Here is a 21780-nt window from a genome sequence, read left to right on the forward strand (position 1 = left end):
TTAATGGCTTCTGGGTGTTGAATGAGGGAGATTGAGGTCATATTTGGATGTTTCTGGGAATGCTTGCAGCCTTAAACTTCCAGTTGATGTAAAAAAATAGCTCATGTTTTACTTTATATTTGAGCTGCAGTGTATCATGAATGTCATAGCTTACCAAGAGTTTCAGTATTTAGATAATATCCCAAAAGATTTTTGTGTAGAGTGACATCTTATTTGGTTTCTGTCCAACTTGAAATCAAAATAGTGCTATTGAAACAGAATAAATACACTCTTATTTTTTCAAAGCAAGAGGAATAAAGGTATTTTCTGAAATATTGATTTCCAGTAAATGACTGAGTGGGTTTGTGAGGGATTTACCCCTCCCTAAAAGGTGATGTCTTTGTGCTTCTATATTCCGATTTATTTATTAACTGTATTTTGTTTGGAGGAAGCAACTTGCTTTGTTTGGTGTTTTTGTTTTAATCATTTTTCTTCTCTTTGAGGTCACCTGGTCAGGTGTTGCCATGGAAGCGCGCCCATGAGCAGTGCTGACAAGGACCTGGTGTTTTCAATCAACCTCAGAATCTATTGTTTGAGAGAGAGGGGAGATGTTTTTGGATTTAATTTGGGGCCCAGATTGTTTTTGTTTTAGTTTGAAGATTGTTAGTTGAAATGTAAATTTCTTTCTAGGAATATAGTGTAGTACAAATGTTGTTTTTCACTTGTAAGTGTTGACTCCACCCCTTAATTAGTCAAGGAAGAGCCAATGCTTTAAAAGGCAGGTGTGTTAGATCAGAAGTGGCTCTCCCTCTTGTGTGTGAACCTGTCATGATGTAACTGGATGGAAATGTTTTGGGAAAAAAAGATAAAACGAATAAGAGCTCTATAACTTCTGGACTTTGTTTGATTTTTTTTCGATTGCAACCCTACATTTTGGTGTCAGGAGTGGGATGCGACGCTGAGGTCCAGAAAAGAGCTAATCATGGGTCCAAAGCAGCAGACGAAAAGCCTCAAAGTGGCAGAAGCCGCTCCGGTGGAGGAGGCAGAGCAGGAGGGAGCTACAGGTCAGTCAACTTTGCACTCCAGTGATGAAACATCTGTGGACATGAACAACATTGCTGCCATGCTGGAAAGATGTCTCCAGTTCCAGAGTGACTTTGTTGATAGATGGGACAAAGAGGGAATGTAAGCAAGAAAGAGATGGCACCAGATTCAGGATGAAATGACCAATTTGAGAGAAGAGCTGGAGAAGCAGCAGAAAACTGAAACTGAAGCTGAGGCTCAATCAGGCCCCTCTTCAGAAGCAGATGTGGAGCCAACTCCCCGGCATCAATCTAGAGGTGAGCCAGTACAAAAAGCATGGACTCAATCTGATATTCCAAAGTTTGAGGAGGGAGATGACATTGAACAATACCTAACAACCTTTGAAAGGTTGGCAACGGCGTACCAGTGGCCTGAGAGGGACTGGGCAATAAGATTGGTACCTCATCTCACCGGCAGGGCCCGAGCAGCATATGTGGCCATGGCTGTAGAGGATTCCTGTGATTATGACGAAGTAAAAGCAGCCATCTTGACTAAATATGAGATTAATGAAGAAGTGTATCGACAAAGATTTAGAGAGCCTGAGGTCCGTGTGAATGAAACCCCTCGAGAGTTTTACAATCGTTTGAAAGACCTTTACCTGAAGTGGATGCAGCCTCAGAAGAGAAGAAAAGATGAGATAGGGGAGATCCTCATTCTGGAACAGTTCTACAGTTCTCTGTCACCAGAGCTGAAAGTGTGGGTTAAAGAGAGGAACCCTGCATCGGCACAAGAAGCGGCAGAACTTGTTGAAAACTTCCTAGCTGCAAGGCGGGGACCAAAAACCTTCCGATATAACCTTCAGCATAAGACCAGCTCAATGCAGGGTAAGTCTGTGGGGTTCGGTTTGGGTGGTGGTCCAAGTCAGATGACAGCTGTAGCGAAACAAAGGGGGAAAACATTCTCATCTAAGCCCAAATCAGAAACAAAACCTATTGTCTGCTATTTTTGTGGTCAAGAGGGTCATATAAACCTGACTGCCCGTTGATAAAAGCTAAATCAGCATATTTTTGCACTGTTCCGAGGCCAGGGTTTGTAGAAGACCAATTTCAGGGTAAGAAACAAGTCATGGAGGTTAGAATAATGGAAAGCCAGCCATTGCTCTTTTAGATACAGGAAGTGTACAGACCTTAGTCCACCCGTCTATTCTGAAAAATCAATGCTATCTAGGGGGGCCTGGCCTTGATATTTCCTGTGTGCATGGAGATCACAAAACTTACCCCACTGCTGTAGTTTTTCTAGAAGTGGCAAACCAAACTTATCTTTTAAGTGTTGGTGTAGTGGAAGGTCTTGCTTACAAAGTCATTTTGGGTCAGGATATTCCAGTTTTACCAGAACTGATTCAGGCCTGTAAGCCGGTGTATGTGGTAACCAGATCACAAACACAAACTAAACTAGCTGGGGAGGAGGAATCTGCAGCTACACCGGAGGGTGTTGAAACAGGCCAGCAAATCAACTCTGAAACTACTGATGAGCTGAACCCTATGAAAGAACTGCCCTTCTTTAATTTTGATATTCCTTCTGAGAGTGTGGTTAAAGGGGGAAAAGCAAACAACAAAGAGGCTTCATAAAATGGCAGGCACGGTTAGGCAAACCTCATTGGGGTTGCCAGATCTTGACGGGGACATTTTGGGTTCACAAGTTGACTTCAAGACATTACAACAGTCTGATGAATCACTGAAGGGTCTTTTTGATCAAGCAATTCCTTTCACCGATGATAAACACCCTGAGGGGGGAGATTATATCCTTAGAGATGGGTTGCTCTACTTTCAAAGGGGAAGACAGGTTCTGACAAGCTGGTGGTTCCACAAAGTCTAAGGGAACAAGTGTTAAATTTGGGTCATAGTGTTCCTTGGGCAGGACATCTGGGTTTTAAAAAGACCTATGACAGGATTTATGCCAGGTTTTATTGGCCAGGTCTTTATTATCAAGTAAAAGAGTTCTGCCAATCGTGTCCAGTGTGTCAGCTGTCGGGAGGCAAGAATGTCTCAAAATATCCATTGCAGCCTTTAACCCATTATGGATGTTCCTTTCAGCAGGATAGGTATGGACATTGTGGGGCCACTTGAACGGACCCAAGCAGGAAATCTGTTTATTCTGGTTGTATGTGATTATAGCACTCGGTATCCAGAGGCTTTTCCTCTGAGGGACATAACTGCTAAACAGATAGCCTATGCTTTACTCCAGTTGTTTTCTAGGGTGGGTATTCCATCAGAAGTACTTACTGATCAAGGTACTAACTTTTTGTCAAACAATCTTAAGCAGGTCTATAGGTTGTTGGGCATAAAGGGTATTCGGACCACCCCCTACCACCCACAGACTGATGGGTTGGTGGAGCGATACAACAGGACATTAAAGAGCATGTTGAAGAAGTTTGTCTCTGTCAATGGCAAAGACTGGGATAAGTGGTTACCCTATCTACTGTTTGCTTATCGTGAAGTTCCGCAGGCGTCCACTGGCTTTTCGCCATTTGAACTTCTTTATGGCAGACAGCTGAGGGTCCTCTGGATGTGCTTCAAGAGTCCTGGGTTGGCGAGAAGGGGCAGTCAACCAATGTCATCAGCTACATTCTAAAGATGAGACAGAAGATGGAGGAGACAACCAAGCTCGTCAGAAGGCGCCTGGAGAAGGCGCAACGGCACCAACAGACCTGGTATGATAAAACGGCCAGATGCAGATCCTTCAAACCAGGTCAGAAGGTTCTTTTATTACTTCCAACATCTGAGAATAAACTGTTGGCAAAATGGCAGGGGCCATTCACTGTTCTAAAGAAGCTAAGTGCTACCACCTATGAGATTGAGATGCCTGAGAGAAGGAACACAAAGCAAACTTTTCATATCAATCTGCTTAAGGAGTGGAAATCCCGGGCTCCACCCCTTGCCCAGCATTGCTTTGTGCGTGCTGTGGAAGAGGAAGATGATTATGAGGGTGAGTTGCCATCTGTAAAAGACTCTGTTAACTCACTTGACCTGTCTCTCTCACTCCTCAGCCAGCAACAGGAGTTAGAGGCCATTATTCCATCAGATCTCTTCAAAGAACAACCAGGTTCAACAGATTTGGTGAAACATGATATTCGTCTGAAGTCCAGTGTCCCCATCCGGCAACGAATGTATTGCATCCCAGAGAAGATGTCTCCGGTGTTGAAGGAGGAAATTGAGGTCATGTTGAAGCTTGGCGTGATTGAACCATCCACCAGTGAATGGAGCAACCCGGTGGTTTTGGTAATCAAGAAGGATGGAAGCATCCGTTTTTGCATTGACTTTAGAAAGGTAAATGCTCAATCAGACTTTGATGCATACCCATTACCAAGGTTGGATGACCTTATTGAATGTGTTGGCCAGGCTAAATATATAAGTACTTTAGATCTTTGCAAGGGATACTGGCAGGTTCCCCTAACAGATGCTGCTAAGCCTCTCACTGCCTTCAGGACCCCACAAGGATTATGGCAGTTTACCAAGATGCCTTTTGGACTTCATGGCGCACCCGCCACTTTTCAAAGACTGATGAATAAGGTATTGTCTGGTCTGGAGTCATTTACTGCAGCTTACCTTGACGATATTGTCATTTACAGCAACTCGTGGCAAGAACATCTGATTCATCTGAGGCGAGTGCTACAAACCATCAAGCAAGCTGGCTTGACTATTCATCCCAAGAAATGTTCATTGGCAAAGAAGGAGCTTCAATATTTAGGCCACATCTTGGGTGGAGGAGTCATAAAGCCAGTGAAAGACAAGGTGGAGGCAATTAAAGCAGCAGAAAGACCAACAACTAAGAGACAAGTCAGGTCCTTTTTGGGCCTGGTAGGTTGGTATCGGCGTTTTATCAGAAACTTTTCTGCTAGGGCAGCTCCTCTTTCTGACCTTACTGCAACATCAAAAGCAAAAATTGTGTGGGGAGAAGCGCAGGAGAGGGCTTTCCAGGATTTGAAGCAGGCACTGTGTCAAGAACCTGTACTTCAGAGCCCAAACTTCACCTTACCCTTCACTGTACAGACTGATGCATCTGCCAGGGGGATTGGTGGGGTTCTTTTGCAGGGGGAAGTGGAGAAGAAACCAGTCGCCTACATCAGTAGGAAGCTGTTTCCACGAGAGACCAGATATTCGGCGGTGGAACTGGAGTGTCTGGCTATTAAATGGACTATTGACTCTCTGAGATATTATCTGCTGGGGAGAGAGTTCACCCTGGAGACTGACCATCGGGCACTGAAATGGTTGGAAGCCATGAAAGACACAAACAGTCGCATAACACGATGGTTCCTGTCTCTTCAACCTTACCGATTTAAGATGGGCTACATTCCAGGAAAAGAGAACACAGTTGCAGACTTTTTGTCTCGCTGGAATCACAGCGAGCCTCCTGAAGAGGAGGGAAGTGTGAGGGATTTACCCCTCCCTAAAAAGGTGATGTCTTTGTGCTTCTATATTCCGATTTATTTATTAACTGTATTTTGTTTGGAGGAAGCAACTTGCTTTGTTTGGTGTTTTTGTTTTAATCATTTTTCTTCTCTTTGAGGTCACCTGGTCAGGTGTTGCCATGGAAGCGCGCCCATGAGCAGTGCTGACAAGGACCTGGTGTTTTCAATCAACCTCAGAATCTATTGTTTGAGAGAGAGGGGAGATGTTTTTGGATTTAATTTGGGGCCCAGATTGTTTTTGTTTTAGTTTGAAGATTGTTAGTTGAAATGTAAATTTCTTTCTAGGAATATAGTGTAGTACAAATGTTGTTTTCACTTGTAAGTGTTGACTCCACCCCTTAATTAGTCAAGGAAGAGCCAATGCTTTAAAAGGCAGGTGTGTTAGATCAGAAGGGTCTCTCCCTCTTGTGTGTGAACCTGTCATGATGTAACTGGATGGAAATGTTTTTGGGAAAAAAAAGATAAAACGAATAAGAGCTCTATAACTTCTGGACTTTGTTTGATTTTTTTTCAATTGCAACCCTACAGGGTTATTGGAATTTAGGAAAAATAACTGAGTCAATAGGAATTTAAAAGCTGTCCAGACTTGTTTTTTTTTTAAACCTTACTCCAATTGAAATTATTTAAGAACAGGAGTCAGCTAATTTTGAGACCTTACCCCTTAATTTATTTATGTAATAAAAAAATCGAAGTTGCTATATCTGCTTGAAAATTCTGTGCACCTTTACAGTGCAGCGAAATAGCATTCTGCATTTCATCAGTTTTACTACAACTCACTCTTCAATAATGTTCAGGATACTGCAGTCTCTTCTTCCAGTGAAATATATTTGATCCCAAACACAAGTTCTACAGGATGACCTCAGCATAGCCAGCGGCCACAATGTTCTGATCTTCCATCATCTAAAATATGGACAGCTAGACTTGAGCAAGTGTAATTTTTTATACCTAGAGCCCTAGATGTGCTGTAATACAGTTTTGTAAACTATCCACATAAAACATTGTGGTGGTTAAAAATTTGTCATAGAAAATGTGGCTGCCAACAGGGGTGCAGTTAATATTCCCAGCATTAGCTCGAGAGCAGGAATTGTCAAGAATTCAACCATAGTCATCTGCACCATACTTATGGAGTATATTAGACCATTTGTTCTCTTTCAAAAAAGAAAAAAAAAACTCCTGATTTAACTGTCTGTCTTCTTTTCCTCCATTATAGTTATGAGATATGGTAAATGAATAAATGAGAATGAGATCCAAGACTCAATCAACTGAAAATTTCTTGGAAATTTCCTTGTCTGCATTTATTCCTGAAACTTGATCTCACATGAGCATAAGATGATTGAAGCCTAAGACAATAGATGGATACCTTCATTTAAAATAAATTAGGAATAATAAACAAAACTATTGTCTTTTATGATTTTTGTTTGATCTTATTTGATCGACTTTCAAGATCAAATAGAACAAGGTAAAGCTATTTAAGACTCATTTGAGGATGAGCTAAATGCTGACTGAGCACAAATAGTTTTGCTTTATCATGACACAAGTGTGGTTGTGTCCTGTACACACAAGCATCTGCTATTCAGTACGTATCTGTGTCACATTCCTTTCACATTGGCTGTTAAAGGACTAACAACTTTGAGGAGACTGAAAGTCACACTAGGTGGTGACTGTTTAGATTGTCCACAGGGGTATGATGACAGAGGTAAATAGAAAATGACAGTGGAAGATACATGCTCAGAGGACAAAATTATAGTTTCCTGATAAGTTTTTGTTTATGCGGACTGATCTTTAGTATTCTGATGCACTGCTGCGTCTATATTTATTTGAGTTTAGATCCTTTGACTGAAGCCGTCTGGATCATTTTTGCCAACCGATTTTTCTTTGTATGCCCTTGACTGCCTGCAGTGAATCTTAATTTTGTTTTGGCTCACAATTCTGCTGTGCTTAGCAGGGTTAAGCATTTCTCTCAACTCTAAATAATTTTTTTTTTCTTTTTTTGATGGCTTTGTTACTAAATCCTTTTCAGAACTTTGATGAAGACGACTCTTGGAGTTTCGCCACGTATTAACCCAACGAGACAACAAATAAATTCCTTGCTGAAGATTTCAATTCCTTAAGGCAGAATCACTCCTTTATTACTTTTTTCAAACATTTAAAAAAAAAAATCTATGTCACGTATGATTTTTTCACCTCTACTGTTGTGAAAGAAAAAATAAACAAGATTTGACAGAAAAATGAGTGTAAAAGCACCAAATAAAGGGAAACTGCTGCATGTAAGTAATCTGTAGTAGTTGATGTTTAAAGGAAAATATTTTTGCATAAAGGGGAAAAGCTATGGGAGAGCCTAATTATTACATGTCACATCAGTCCGTATTCCGATATTGCCTGCAACAAAATTGTATCATCATCATTGATCATACTACAATGACTCTCAAGCCTTAATGAACGTTAATAGCTTTCAATTAAAATCCACCAAGATTAGTCAATGAGGTGTGATACCTTTAATATTATAGCTTGAAATATAAAGGCTGTGTGATAAATTATTTATGTACATACGCGCTCTGTTATCCAAAGTACTACCCATCCTGTCAACTGTGCTGCCATGTGAAAATGAAAAGATATCAAAGATGTTTTGCATGATCGGACGGTTTCAAAACAACCCCATAAAAATCACTTGCACACAGATTTACACGAATCAGCAAGCTCACACAGGATGCCCAAACAGACACAGAGATACAGAATCACTGAACATATATACAAAGAAAGCAAAGGCTGCCTGGGTTGGTGGCAGTGTTACCTCCACCAGGGACGATAAATGTCAGTTCTCATCTTGTCATCATATGACCCCCTTTCACAGAGGATGGATGGAAATCCATGAATGGAGAGCAGCTGGGAGACATGGTGTCCTAGGGCTAAAATTAGCAATGAGTACTCCCTCAAGGCTTTGCAAGGACATACCGAGGACATGCAAACATGTGTGGTCATAACAATTGCATGAGCTTACACATATGAACACACACAACTGTGTGTTCTTTTCCGCCTTTGCAGCGTGTAAATTTCCAGCTTCATTATACAATTTTATTGGACAACTCTTTAATGTGGAGTTGTTGGAAGATGTTTATTCACTCCCCATTAACTTTTTTCTGAACTTTCATCTTGTCTCTACTTCTTACAAGTATTTTTTCTCTGTTTACACCCTTACAGGAGATCTCTGACTATGACTTACAGGAGTTAGTCATGAAGTCAATTGGCCGGCTGACTTTAGTTCGCCAGATGTTCCCGATGCCCCAGAATACAACTCAGCGCTGTGTGAAACACAACCACAGGATTAACACGTCCCTATGTGACCCTAAAAGCCCTAAGGCTCAGCAGCTTGAGGTGAGTCCGTTTGGGCATTTGTCCAGAGTAATGATGATCAAAAAATTCAAGTATGCTAAGGAAGCATAAAATTATGAATAAGCAACTTTTTCAAGTTAGTGCATGGTGATTAGTGTTCCATGACTATTTTTTTTATGTTTTATTTTTTGTAATTAAATATGTTGACAAAACTTATTTGAATGTTTAAGGTGCAAAGCATCTGTGTTCAATAGATGTAACATTATGGCCACCTAATGTGTTAATAACCCTTTTTTGTTTTAAAAAAATAAAGTCCCGACCTGTCGAGGCATGGACTCCATAATACTACTGAGGGTGTGCTGTAGTATAATGGCAACAAATGTTAACAATCGATTCTTCCTGTAGGTTGTGAGTGTAAGTCTCTATGGATAAGTCTGATTTGTTTCCAGCGCCTCCCAAAGCTTAATTGGATTGAGAGTAAGGGAGTTTGGAGGCCAAGCCAACAACATAAGAATGTTGTTCTCTTCAGACCAATCTGAACCATTTTTGCTTTATGACAGAGAACTTTGTCCTGTGGAAAGAGACCACAGCTATCAGACCATAGAGTTCCCATCAGTAGAATATGAGGTCTGTAGCAATGGTTGAGTAGATTGTATGTGTAAAAGTAACAACATAATTGGCAGGACTCGATGTTTCCCAGCAGAGCACCACACTTTTCTATGATACCGCAAGGAATGGCAGAGTGTGTAGCAGATGAACTCTCAGTGAGAGAGAGAAGTCCAGCAATACATTTTGTTTGCCACCAATCACATAATTGGATTGAGTAATGATGGCTGTTGCATCTGTAAGACCAAGTCCTCTAGTTCACGCTTCACGGACAGCAGCAGATATGAAGAGACCTTCAAGATGTTAGCAACAAAACTAGTGTTGGCTGAAAAAAGGCCAGAAATGTAACATTTGCTCAAAGAGTTTGGATTTGTTTGTTTTTTTTTTTAGATTGGAAATGGTCACTTTACAAAGTAGCAATTGTCTTAAACATCATGCCAATTATTTATGATTTCTCCAAACTCTTTCCTTTGTTTACAGTGTGGTGGTTAGCATTTATTATGCTAACCATCTATAAATAATTCAACTGACATCAGACAATCAAACTATTCTTTCTACATCCTGCCTTGCTTTTAGTGGAATTAAAATATGTGCTAGCCAATGCCAAGGCAGGGAAAAAAAAGATACTTAAAAAAAAAGTTAACAAAACCAGAGAAACTATAATTCTCTGGTTTTCTTTTCTTTTGAATTCTCCAGTCATTTATTAATTTCTACCACAACACTACCATTACGCATGGTTGCATGTCTATGTAGAGCAATAAAGAAAAATCTCCTTTCCATCACCAAAAACCCCTTACTCTGTAATAATGGTGCTGACCAAATAGCAATTGGAGTGGCTTCTTTTTTGACATTTTGCCCCTTTGCATTTTAATTATCTGGACAGATGATAAGAAAGAAAGTGTTGAACCGTTCCCTCTATCTGTGGAACTTTATCTCTGGTAATAGAGAAATCTGCAACTCATTGAAGATTACATATAATTTCTTTTTTAAAGTCTAAAACCAACCTGTACCACTAATAGCAATTTATCACTGATGTAATTATAAAAACATCAGTGTTTTCCCACTACCTAAGGTTTTTCTGAATACCATATTACTGGACCATTCATTCTGTGTTAAGTTTTATTGCAAATGAGTTTACATTGTGTGTTCTGAGCAAAGTGGTCCAAGAACTCTCAGCAGAACAACTTAGTGACAGATGGAAAGGCATGCCAGACATAAAGCATGAAAATGTGCCCAAGTGAATTGTGTGTGTAGCAAGTGATTGCCTGGACTATGGAGATTATTTTGAGCTTAGAAAAAGCTATTCTCCATTCTTTTCTTTTTTTTTTTTAATATAAAACAGCATTTCAAGAGGCAAAAAATTGAAACAAAGCTAATCAGATCTGATGCAAAATATATGAAACATGAGATGTACCACTGACACTGTGGATGAAAGCTGCTTTTGTACTAGCTGGCTTAAACCAGAGAAGGTTTAAGCCTGACCCAAAGCAGGAATAAGTACAGCACTAAATTGACTATAGGATAACTTCCTAACTTAAACTTAAAACAATAACCTCTCATAACACTGACGGGTAACATAAAGATGATTTATATCCAGTTTCATTGAGCTTTAAAAAATGGGAATAAGTTGCCAGCACTCCTTGTATTTTATTATGGTATATTCACTTTATTCTGGATTCAAAGGCTTTGGAATGAATAATAATTTGGTGATTTGACATTGATACTACTTGTAACTATGAGGCAAAACTTTCATCAGTTGGGAAAAGTTAGTCCATTCCTTTTCTTTTGATCTGATCTGAAATAAATGCATTTACCTATGTCCAAATAATTGGTGTTTTTTAGTTTTTTTTTGTTTGTTTTTTTAATAAATCCCCTTAAGGCTGCCAGTATATAGGAATGGGTTCATCAGCCATTGAGCTGCCATAAGATTGAATGGAAAAAAGGGAAAAGAGTCTTAGTTATGTGTGGGGACAAACTTGTAAAATTCAGTTAATGTTCTCTTGATTGATGTTGTGACACAAGACTCTGGAGGAACGCGTTTGATGAAAGATGGAAATATACCGATGACAGAAAAGCGGTCATAATATTTATGTGGATAGCTCCCTTTCAGTCTGATCCCATTTTATGCTTTCATCGACCATAATCATGACACAGATGTATGTCCCCATATATGGTTAGGTACATATTTCTTTTTTATGTGAATTTTAAACGAATTAAGGTAATGTATGCCGACAAGGTTAATAAAGAGCTCTTGCTGTAAATGATGTGTGCAAATTAAACTTGCGTATCCAAACATGAAACAAGATCTTCTCAAGGTTAATTAATAATGAAACCCTTTCAACATATCTATTATTTTAATGGGAAAATGCTGTAAAGTTCAGTCTGCTGCTGAGGACTGAGCAAATCCTGTGTATTCCTGAATATTTACACATTTTTTACATCAAACTGAACTGTTTGCAAGTATCCCTAGCATATGCATAGTTAGAGGTTTACCTTTAAAAAGGAAATAAGGGATGGCAAAGACAAAAATGGGGCAAATTAAACAGGAAGTGGGCTGAAGTAACAGATCAGCTTCAGTCGAAGAGGGCCCCAATTTCACACTGCAATGAAGCACATCAACTCAAACTGGCCGCACACACGGAAACACACACACACACACTCACAGTATGTCTTAAATATGTCTAATATCATGTGAACTAAGGGGCGTGGTGATTTGTATTAGAAAAAACTGCAGTCATCCGTTCAAAGATGTGGCGTCCTTTTATTATCGCTCAACTTACAATTCTTGATGCAACGAAACTAAATGATCAGCAAACATCACACTTAGAACTCCTCTTTGATAATGCAGTTGCTAAACTGTTGAACATGAAGTGTGCAAAAAACCCCACAAACAAACAGAAAAATAACGTTCTGCTAAACTCTAGAAAATTCCAACACTTAAAGGCTCTCTTAGGTTGTTGTTGACCATGATGCACAGGCAGAGCAGCCAATCACAGTCCAGACAAGCCTACAAGGCCCGGTCCAGTGAACTTGTGGTATTTTCCACATCATGAAAGTAACTTGCACTTATTTCAAGAAGTCAAACTCATATATTGATTCATTAAATATATAGTGCAGGATCTTCTAATTTTGATGATTATGACTTGCATAAAAAACACAAAATTTCATATTCCAGAAATTTACAATATTGTCAAAAAATCTAATATTGAAAACTCATTGTGTCAAATCCTAATCAGCCAACTAACTCAAAACACCTTCAAAGGTTTCCTGAGCCTCTGATTGATCTCAGTCTGGGTCAATAGGCTACACAATCAGGGAGAAGACTGTTGATTTGTCAAATGTCCAGATGGGTCACGAACACCCGCCCCAAGGAGGGTAAGATTTTGTGAACAAAATGTGCATCTACAGCATTTTTTTCCATAAGTGTGTACAAATGGCTCAAAAACATTCTAAGTTTAAAAAAGTTGTGAAAAGTTCCAACATGATTGGGCAACACTTCGTAATGTGAGCCAACAGCGAGAATGACGACGATCTAGAATGCATCTATTAGCCTGGGAATAAATTAAACCATGTCCCTGTATTTTTTTTTGGGAGAAATCTTATTGCTCTTGTATTCCTCAGTAAAAGGATACTGTGGTGCCCAAGAGCCTCATTTGCTGAGTTGTCTTTGTTGTTTTGAATGTTTCTGTCATACATACTGCCAGTAATGGTCTGTCTTGGCAGATAAATGGTGAAGGGAGCTGTCATAACGTTTTGCATAGATGACCCATGTTACAACTCTGGGACATAGCAGCATACATCCTGATTAGCTAGTCTGTTTTAATGGTAAGAATGGTAATAAAAGTGCAATTTTCAGGTTTGACCCTTTTTGTGTAATTCCACTGCATCTCATTAGAGTACCTTTTATTCCTTGTGAGTACAAAGCAAGCTTTCATTCAGTAAATCTATATATTTTGAGTCAAAGACATGTCTTTAGCTAAGCAAAAGGGATAGCAAAGTGGTCATTTTTATATGGTCATATCCTTTGAAGTTGTAAATACAAAGCTGTGCCTTTGTGTGTGTCCCAAACAAAGTAAGTATACTACCTGCTTTTGATGTATAAAATGGTCCCTTCTGAAATTATAGCTTTTATTTCTTTGATGCCATCATGTTCTTTTCTGAATTTTCAAAAAGAGTAACATCTGCGTTTGTTTGCATGTGTGAACAGATTCATCTTGTTTCATCAGTCTATTTGATGTCTTTCTCATTAACATGAGGACAAGAGGCTCAACAGATCAGTCACTCACAAATCGATTAAAGACTGAATGGACTGTCCTTGTTCCTTCTTGTTCTCTTTTCTACTTGTCTGAGTCAGTGGCCTATTGTCAGTTAATGCAATTTTCTTTGTATGTTTTTCTCTGCCTGCGTGATTAACGTATAAGTAGCTTTTAAAAGTGGAAAATGGGGAACCAAAGAAAGCCACAGAAAAATTTAAGATAACTTTGTGAAGACCAAAAACAGAGAAATGGTAGTCATATCTAAAAATGTATTTATTTATTTTTTTTATTCAAGGGATTTCTAAATTTCCAAAATGCCTTAATCCAGTTCACTAAAAAAATTTAATGATCATCAAAACATGGCATGTGTACATATTGAGGAGTTCAGCTGTAAACTTTGCACCACTGAATGGCTACGTAGGGAGATTCAGAAACTTCTCAATTATGAATGAAGCGAAACTTTGGGTATGTGTTTGATGAGGGAATAACAATATATGGTTATACAAAGTTCAAAACACTGATTTTGCCTAATGTCATCTTATAAATTATATAAGATGATGGGATGTTTAATTTTGGCTCTTCATTATGTCCAAACTCTTCTAATTCACATCTCACACTAATCACTTTAAATGTGTGCTCATTTATTTCTTTGCAGATCACCAATCGTTACATCTATGATACTGTTTTGCTGCTGGCCAATACCTTCCACAGAAAGTTGGAGGACAGAAAGTGGCACAGCATGGCCAGCCTCAGCTGCATCAGGAAGAACTCCAAGCCTTGGCAAGGAGGCAAGAGCATGCTGGAGACAGTGAAAAAGGTAGGGTTAACTGGTAATAGAAAAAAGAATTACCAATATTGTGGCTACAATAGAAATGGGCATGTTTTATGGTTAGCTCTTGAGTGTGCATGAATTCAGATGTGTGTTTTATACACTGCTCAAAAAAATAAAGGGAAAACTCAAATAACACATCCTAGATCTAAATGAATGAAATAAATATGAAAATAATTTCCACCTGTTGTCTATTCCATTTGCACAACAGCAGGTGATGATTGTCAATCAGTGTTGCTTTCTAAGTGGACAGTTTGATTTCACAGAAGATTGATTTACTTGGAGTTATATTGTGTTGTTTGAGTGATCCCTTTATTTTTTTGAGCAGTATATATATCAGGAAGACTCCCCCTCCTTGAGTCTTAAAAATACAGTTCTTAAATCATGGACCTAATAAATGTATGATTAAATAATTATTTCAATGAACATCACTTTGTCATTATTTTCTAGCTCATCACTCAAACTCTCACTCAGAGTGAATAGTTGATTTTAGAACTTTTTTAAACACTAGAATATTAATCACAGAAGTAAAACAAGAACTTTTGTGTGATTGTGAGATATTTAGGTTATTAGCATTTTATGTCTGAACATAGAAGAAAGTATCAAACTAATTCTAAATTGCAAAATACTTACAACCTCATAATTTTTATTTCTTCTTGTACACTGAGATGGAATATGGTGACCCAAAATGAGCTTGAGGAGATTTTCTGTCCGCCTGAAAAAAGAAAAATTAAGAAATCACAAACAAGATTTGCTCTAATTTTAAGTGTCTCCAATATTTCAGTGGTGGAAAAAAACAAATGTTTCAAACTTAAAATTGTGGAGTATGTACTATAAAACTGTTAAAACTACATTAAATCTTCATGGACTATGGTTCCTTACGACAACATTACATGTAGTACATGTAATGACCGCTACTGCTAAATATTTATTCAAGACTGAATGCAGCTCTTGGAATCAAAACTGCATCTAATGAAGAATAAAACAAGTTACATTTCATACAGTCTGGGTTTTGCTCATTATTTGAACTAGAATTTGAAGTATGTCACAGTACACCTCCATAATCTTTTCTCAATTATATATAAAAAAAGGTATGATTTGACACTTCTTTTATTTGACACAGATCGTTTATTTTGTATTTTAACCTTAAAGTAGTTATTGGCAATTCTTTCACCACAGCTAAATTCAATTGGATAGATGCTCTCTGTTTTGATATTAATATAAAAATGACTCGAGGGATAGTACTTTGACTGAATGATGCAGCCAAGTGAAATGCTAATTCGGAATTAGTGTCAGAAAATAATAAATGTGTTGCAATGGTTTTCATATCCATCTCTGTGTTTCACCTTGAGATCAGGCTGGGTTTGGCAAGACTTTCATCAGCAATTTCTGGCTATTTAACCAAGCCTGATGACTGTCTCAACAGAGATGTGTTAAAAAGCCCAAAGTGGTAATAGAATTTAGTTCAGCAGTCTGGCATCGGTTCCATTTTGCTGTGTATCAGCAGTGTTTTTTACTCACTGTGCATGCCTGGGTGTTTAATCAGTGTTTTGGTATGGGATGGCAGTATGATAATGATAAATACTAATTTGCACTTGCTGATGAGGGGCTCTATTGATGTTGCTTTTTGGTTTCTATTGACAAATTCAGAGTGGGGAACAGATTGAGGCAGGTGAAATTGCTCCTCTTAGCCTAAATTATGTGTTACATTTGTGTTGTTGGCAGACTGTCATTGCTTTAGATATTGCTGCCTTTCAGTGTCAGTAACTCCAGCTTTTTAGATGTGGGATTCCTGTCAACATTTCCTCAGCATTGTGGAACCGCAGGAGGTGCTGTGATAAAACATAACGTTTTCAAATAGCTTCAATGATTGTTATTGAAAATACCCCAAACAACTTTACAGGATGAAAAACATGTCAAGTCCTTTTTTTCCCTTTGTGGATTTATCAATATAAATTACAGTAAGAACAATATATAATTTGCATAAAATTTTAAAATTGTTCTAACATACTGTAACACTTCAACATTTTGATGTATTCTATCAATTACATAAATATCTATTGTATCAATATCATAATATTGATGTATTATCAAAAATCTGGTCATTAGACGGACTATGGAGAACTAAACTGCGAACCGATGTATTATATTTATAATACATCTATATGTCTGAATTTTGTCAATATATTGCTTGAAAATGTATATAAACTTTAAAAAACATTGTATGTTTACCTGATAACAAGACAAATTAGCTGTCTTGAATTCTAACAGTTGTGAGCAAACCTAACCTAGCTGCATGGAAATTTAACACCAGAAATCGAAACCTTATGACAAGAAAATATAGTTAAAGAACTGGAGTTCAAAAACAAAGAAATCAGAAATTGGATTTTCTTTTTTATAAAAATATTGACCAAAAGTCTGGGGCTAAATAAAACTAATCACACGTGGCCTAGAGCAGGACTCCTCAGATCCAAACTTTGAGGGCCATTGACCTGCAGGTTTCAGATGCATCTCTGCTTTAACACACTTGAGTCGAATAAACAAGTCATTTAGCAGGACTTGACTGCACAGTGAGGAGGTAATTCAACCATTTGATTCTCTTTGTTGGAACAAGGACACTTCTAAAACCCGCAGGTTTGAGGACTAGATTTGAGGATCCCTGGCCTGGAATATCAGAATATGAACAGAACAATATGTTCTGACAGAAATGCTCTCTGCTGATTTTGCATGAAAGATTAAATTGAGCAATCTTGTTCAGAAAAATCTGACAAATAGGAGAGCACACAAGAACAATATTAGAAAGAGAACATGGGGGATGCACAAAAGCTTTGACATCAGTATTGTTCCCTTATTAAAACAGAAGATGGCATCTTTGAGTTTTTTTAGAGTTTGAGTTTTTTTTGAGTTTTTTTAGATGCACAAATCACCTTTTAATGATGTCAGATTATGTCTGTTTGAAGTCCACCCAGACATTACATATAGACATTATTCTTTCCTGAACTATAAATCTGAAAAATGACTTGATGCTTTTCTGTGTCCTGAAGCCCGCCTCTGATTTTGTCGGTGTCATAGGTAGTTGTGAAATCTTTTTTAAGAACCAGAGTCCTTTAACACTGCGAAGTCTTTTATTTTTAGTGTTTGAGAAAAAGCCAATGTCCAGATGTATTTGTGTGCAACTGCTGTTAATCTGATTATTCAATATCCTGCAAGATAGACAGGAGACAATGAGTGCCAAATGAATAGTCACACCTCTGCACCCTGTGCAATGTTGTTTTTCATCTGTGTTTGAGAGCCCTAAACCTCTTCACTTATCCAAACATATTAAAGAGTAAATAATCCACTTCATCCATTGTAATGCCTGCCTTCACACCTGAACTGGAAAGGCTTAGCCCCAATGAATAGCAAATGAAGGGGGTTGGCCCAATGCCCATCAATCACTCTACAAAATGAAGATAATACCGCTCTGTTTTTTTTAGCCTGTAAAACAACAAACAAAAAAGCAGAACATTTCTTGAATTAACCGAACTTATTAAAAGCTGAAATTATTTGTTTAAAACATGTACACAAACGTTGCCTGAAAAACTGGGTCAGCTTATCTCTCAGCGCATTAGTATTCATTTGAATTAGTTGTTGTAGTGAATATAAACAAAAATGGTTAAATCTCACAGTGAAATTGCCCAACACATAATATATAGATGTAAAATGGTTAATATTATGAAATAATCCAACATCGATGAGAGAACATTTTCTGTTATGCTTGCAGTTTGGAGTGAGTGGTCTTACCAGTTTCTTGGAGTTCACTGACAATGGCACTAATCCCAACATCTTCTTTGAAATCCTGGGAACAAATTATGGAGAGGACAGGGGCCGAGGAGTCAGCAGGGTAAGTAGTTAAAACAGATTATGTCAAAGTCACATACACAGTGATTTATTGTCTCACTTCTTTCTTTCTTTCTCACGTTATTTGTCTACAATTGTAAGTGCTATGAATAAATGCATCCAAGACAGAATACAATTCATCAAGTTGTAAAGAAATTATTTGATTACTTTCCTTATTTCACTGTCTCCCTTGATCCTAATTGTTTTGGGTTTTTGTTAGGTCAAGTACAATGACTTCAGCTGCAGCAGCTCTCATTCTGTTAAGAGCAATGGTAATTAGATGCCATTTTAAGTGACATTTTGTAATGGTAATGGTTGCATAATGACTGCATAATGAATTTTAACAAGCCTCATGAAAGACTTTCTTTCTCCTTACAACAACATAAATTGTCATAACAGAGTATTCATTGATTTTGTCTTTGTGTGTTTTAATTATTTTGTCTATGCTGGTCTGCAGAATTTATAAGAGATAATAAATGTATAATTAGTGCTCAGCATTGTTAACGGAAAGGATAGCTTTTTAAATTATAATTTTTACCCCAATAATAACATGTAAAGTATTATACAATTCCAGGTGACAACATATTGTAATTGTAGTTGTTTGCAGTTAAACTTATTGATTTTATCCACCTTCCTACTTAGAAACATCTATTAAAGCACATTCATAGATGTCCTTTCATAGGACATTTTTGACTGCCACACCATTTGCTTGGTTTGCGTAAGCTCATCACAAATGCCAAAGTTGACAAACGTTGGACAAAAACATTCATTTCTCTGATGTTCACATGCAGGTGGATGCCTACACCAATTTATTTCTGTCTGAAATGCAACAAAAAAAGTTGCAAAGTTGGCAAAAGTAGGCTAACGTTTGTGAAATGTAACCCTGTCTGGCTATTGTCACGGTAGAAAAGTTTGGTTTTACACATAAACATGGACTGATTGTCTATCAATCTGCATACCCCTAAAAATAACCCCTTGCAAAGTCACAAGGGGAAACACTGTTTCTGTTATTCTGTTTTGGAAATTAGTAAGTAAGGATTTTTTTGAGATTTTCCTCTTATAAAAACTCTAAATTCTCTATGTGAGGGTGTAATATAATTACACCTTCACCTAAGTTGAATTCTTTGATTAAAAAAGCAAACAATTATGCTGCTGACTGCAGGCAAATAATTCTCATATATGGGAAAAAAGACATTTGCTTATGCTTGGTACAAACATTTACATACCACAGACATGCAGTGTACAAAGAGAGGCAATCAAAAATTAACATGTTTTCTCTACCAGAAGAGTCATTTTAGATATCGCAGGACTGTGATTATGGATAATGTTGGAAGACACCAACATAACAGAGCATGTCATCACAGACAAAAAAAATCTCTGAAACATAGTATGATTACATTAAATTAAAATTCCCTAATCAGAGAGCATAATTACTTCTGAGGGAATTAAAGCAATCTTTGCACAGCTTTGTGCTGCCGTGTCCAAAATGCTCTTTTGTCCATCAGTGGGATTCAGTTCTACTCTTGTGACGCTGATGTTTTCATTTAGTGTACCTTTTAAGTATTGTAGGATTTAGATTTTTCAGTCTTGATGTTTTTCAAAGTACTTTTTGTGAATTTCTTTCTTTCTAATAAAATATGTTAACTGTATAGGGTTAGAGAAAAGAAGTAAATAAGTTCTGTACTGTAGCTTTAATAAACAACCCTGACAAGTCAGTGACTTATATTCGTTATGTTTATTTTTTGTGCACTTTAGTTTCTCTAAACATAGATTAATATTTAACATAGTTTTTTCTTTTTCGTGCTGTAGGCTGCCTCATCTTTCCGTGTCTATCTGGTTGCCTTAATTATTATTATTTTTTTTTTTTTGCATGTGTGCTTCTTGAATAAAAACATGCTAAACTGTTGAAAAGGGTCTGGCTGACACTATTAAGGATATGCATGAAGTCTTAATAATGTCATTAACACCATATTCTTCTGAGGATAGTGGTTAACCTGAGCCTTTTTTCTGTTTCTCAGTATTGTTTTGTCTTCTCTTTCAGGCCTTTTTTATTCCTGCTGAGAGTCTCATTAATGACTAGCATGCAGACAAGCTTTTATTTTCTCCTATCTCACCTTAATTAAGATACTGAGTAACTCAAACCCTTCCCTTTTATCTTTTCTGGATTTTTTATTTTTTTTTGTAACTCAGTCTTTTCACTTTCTTGCTATTGGGAGAATTGTCCTTTCTTTCAGTGTCCAGTCCTTTAAGTGACATTTATTCTCAACCATACTTCAGGAACGCTGTCTAGTATAATGATAATGCCAAAAAACCTAAGATAAGACATAAATAATATTCCTGCATGGAGTTTCATGCTTTCTGGTTCATTAGCTTCAGTGGCTATATAAAGGAGATGATATGGCTCTCTGTATACACCTGGAATCATAGCAGAGCATTACAGATCTTGCAGAGTGGTGATAAGCTTGTAAGGTGTAATTGCATTGTCTACTTTCTGTAACATCTTAAAAGGACTTTCAAGAAAAGAAAAAAAAACAGCATCATGTACTTCATAGCTTGTGCAATAAAAGGACTGAGAATACATGAAGAGATAAACAAAACGCATTAGTTAAGCGGGGAAAGCTCAACCATAGAGAGCAGAGGAGCATGGAATAGAGCCAGAAAGGATATAGATGGCAGTCTGTTCAATAGAAAGAGGTGGAAGCTATGGGCCAAAACGAGTCGCAGTCTGTATTCTCTTAGGGTGTTTTCACACTTGATAGTCAGGTAGACTTGTTTCGATTGGTTTCAAGGATTGCAACATTTGTTAAACTTTCAGCTGGTGTGGTTCACTTTCACACATCACAGTGTCAAATGAACCAAACCCTAAAAAAACCTGTTCCCCTATCTCTCCCGTGGTGATGCTGCACCAAGAACCACTGAAGGAAAGACACTAAACCTCTGAAGAAGACACAGACACAATTTTCTTTTTCACAAAATGTAAACAAAAATATAGTGGTGTATTTTTTTACAATTACAGGACTTTTCTGTTGTCATTGATGAAAGACCACAAACTATTTGTATCGTTATGATACAAATGTTTTTTGTCTTTGTTGTATATAACCAGAATGCCCTGCGCTATAGTTTGTTTTCTGCTTTTGGAGTGGTCTTTGGTCTGCTTGGCATTCACATGTGACACATTAGAAATGTGCCAGAGTTCACTTCAACCAAACCACTATTTAGTTTTTAGGCAATTTTTTTTAAAAATCTGGATTAGAGTTCAGTTGTTTATTCACACCTCCTCAAATAAACCAGGATATTACATTCCAAGTAAAATGCATTTACTTTTTGTGTACCAAATATATATTTGGCCAATTGAACACCAACTGTCCTTGCTGCCAATGGTTTACCTTACGACCACAAACTTAATTGAT

The 21780-nt window shown here is 37.6% G+C and overlaps 1 protein-coding gene across 3 annotated transcripts in view; it reads left to right on the forward strand.

The window, feature by feature from the left end:
* grid2 (glutamate receptor, ionotropic, delta 2) overlaps positions 1-21780 on the forward strand; it is a 437319-nt gene that overhangs the window by 291865 nt on the left and 123674 nt on the right. For all 3 annotated transcript variants that reach the window (XR_008606581.1, XM_055039675.1, XM_055039674.1), the window contains exons 6-8: positions 8669-8842; positions 14318-14479; positions 18255-18374. Coding sequence is in view for 2 of the 3 variants with exons in the window: in XM_055039675.1 (XP_054895650.1) it covers positions 8669-8842; positions 14318-14479; positions 18255-18374 (456 nt within the window). In the remaining variant the exon portion in view is untranslated. The remainder of the gene's footprint in view (positions 1-8668; positions 8843-14317; positions 14480-18254; positions 18375-21780) is intronic.

This window comes from Poeciliopsis prolifica, unplaced genomic scaffold (assembly GCF_027474105.1).
Source record: "Poeciliopsis prolifica strain line A6 unplaced genomic scaffold, Auburn_PproV2 SCAFFOLD014, whole genome shotgun sequence".
In the NCBI taxonomy this organism is placed as follows: domain Eukaryota; kingdom Metazoa; phylum Chordata; class Actinopteri; order Cyprinodontiformes; family Poeciliidae; genus Poeciliopsis; species Poeciliopsis prolifica.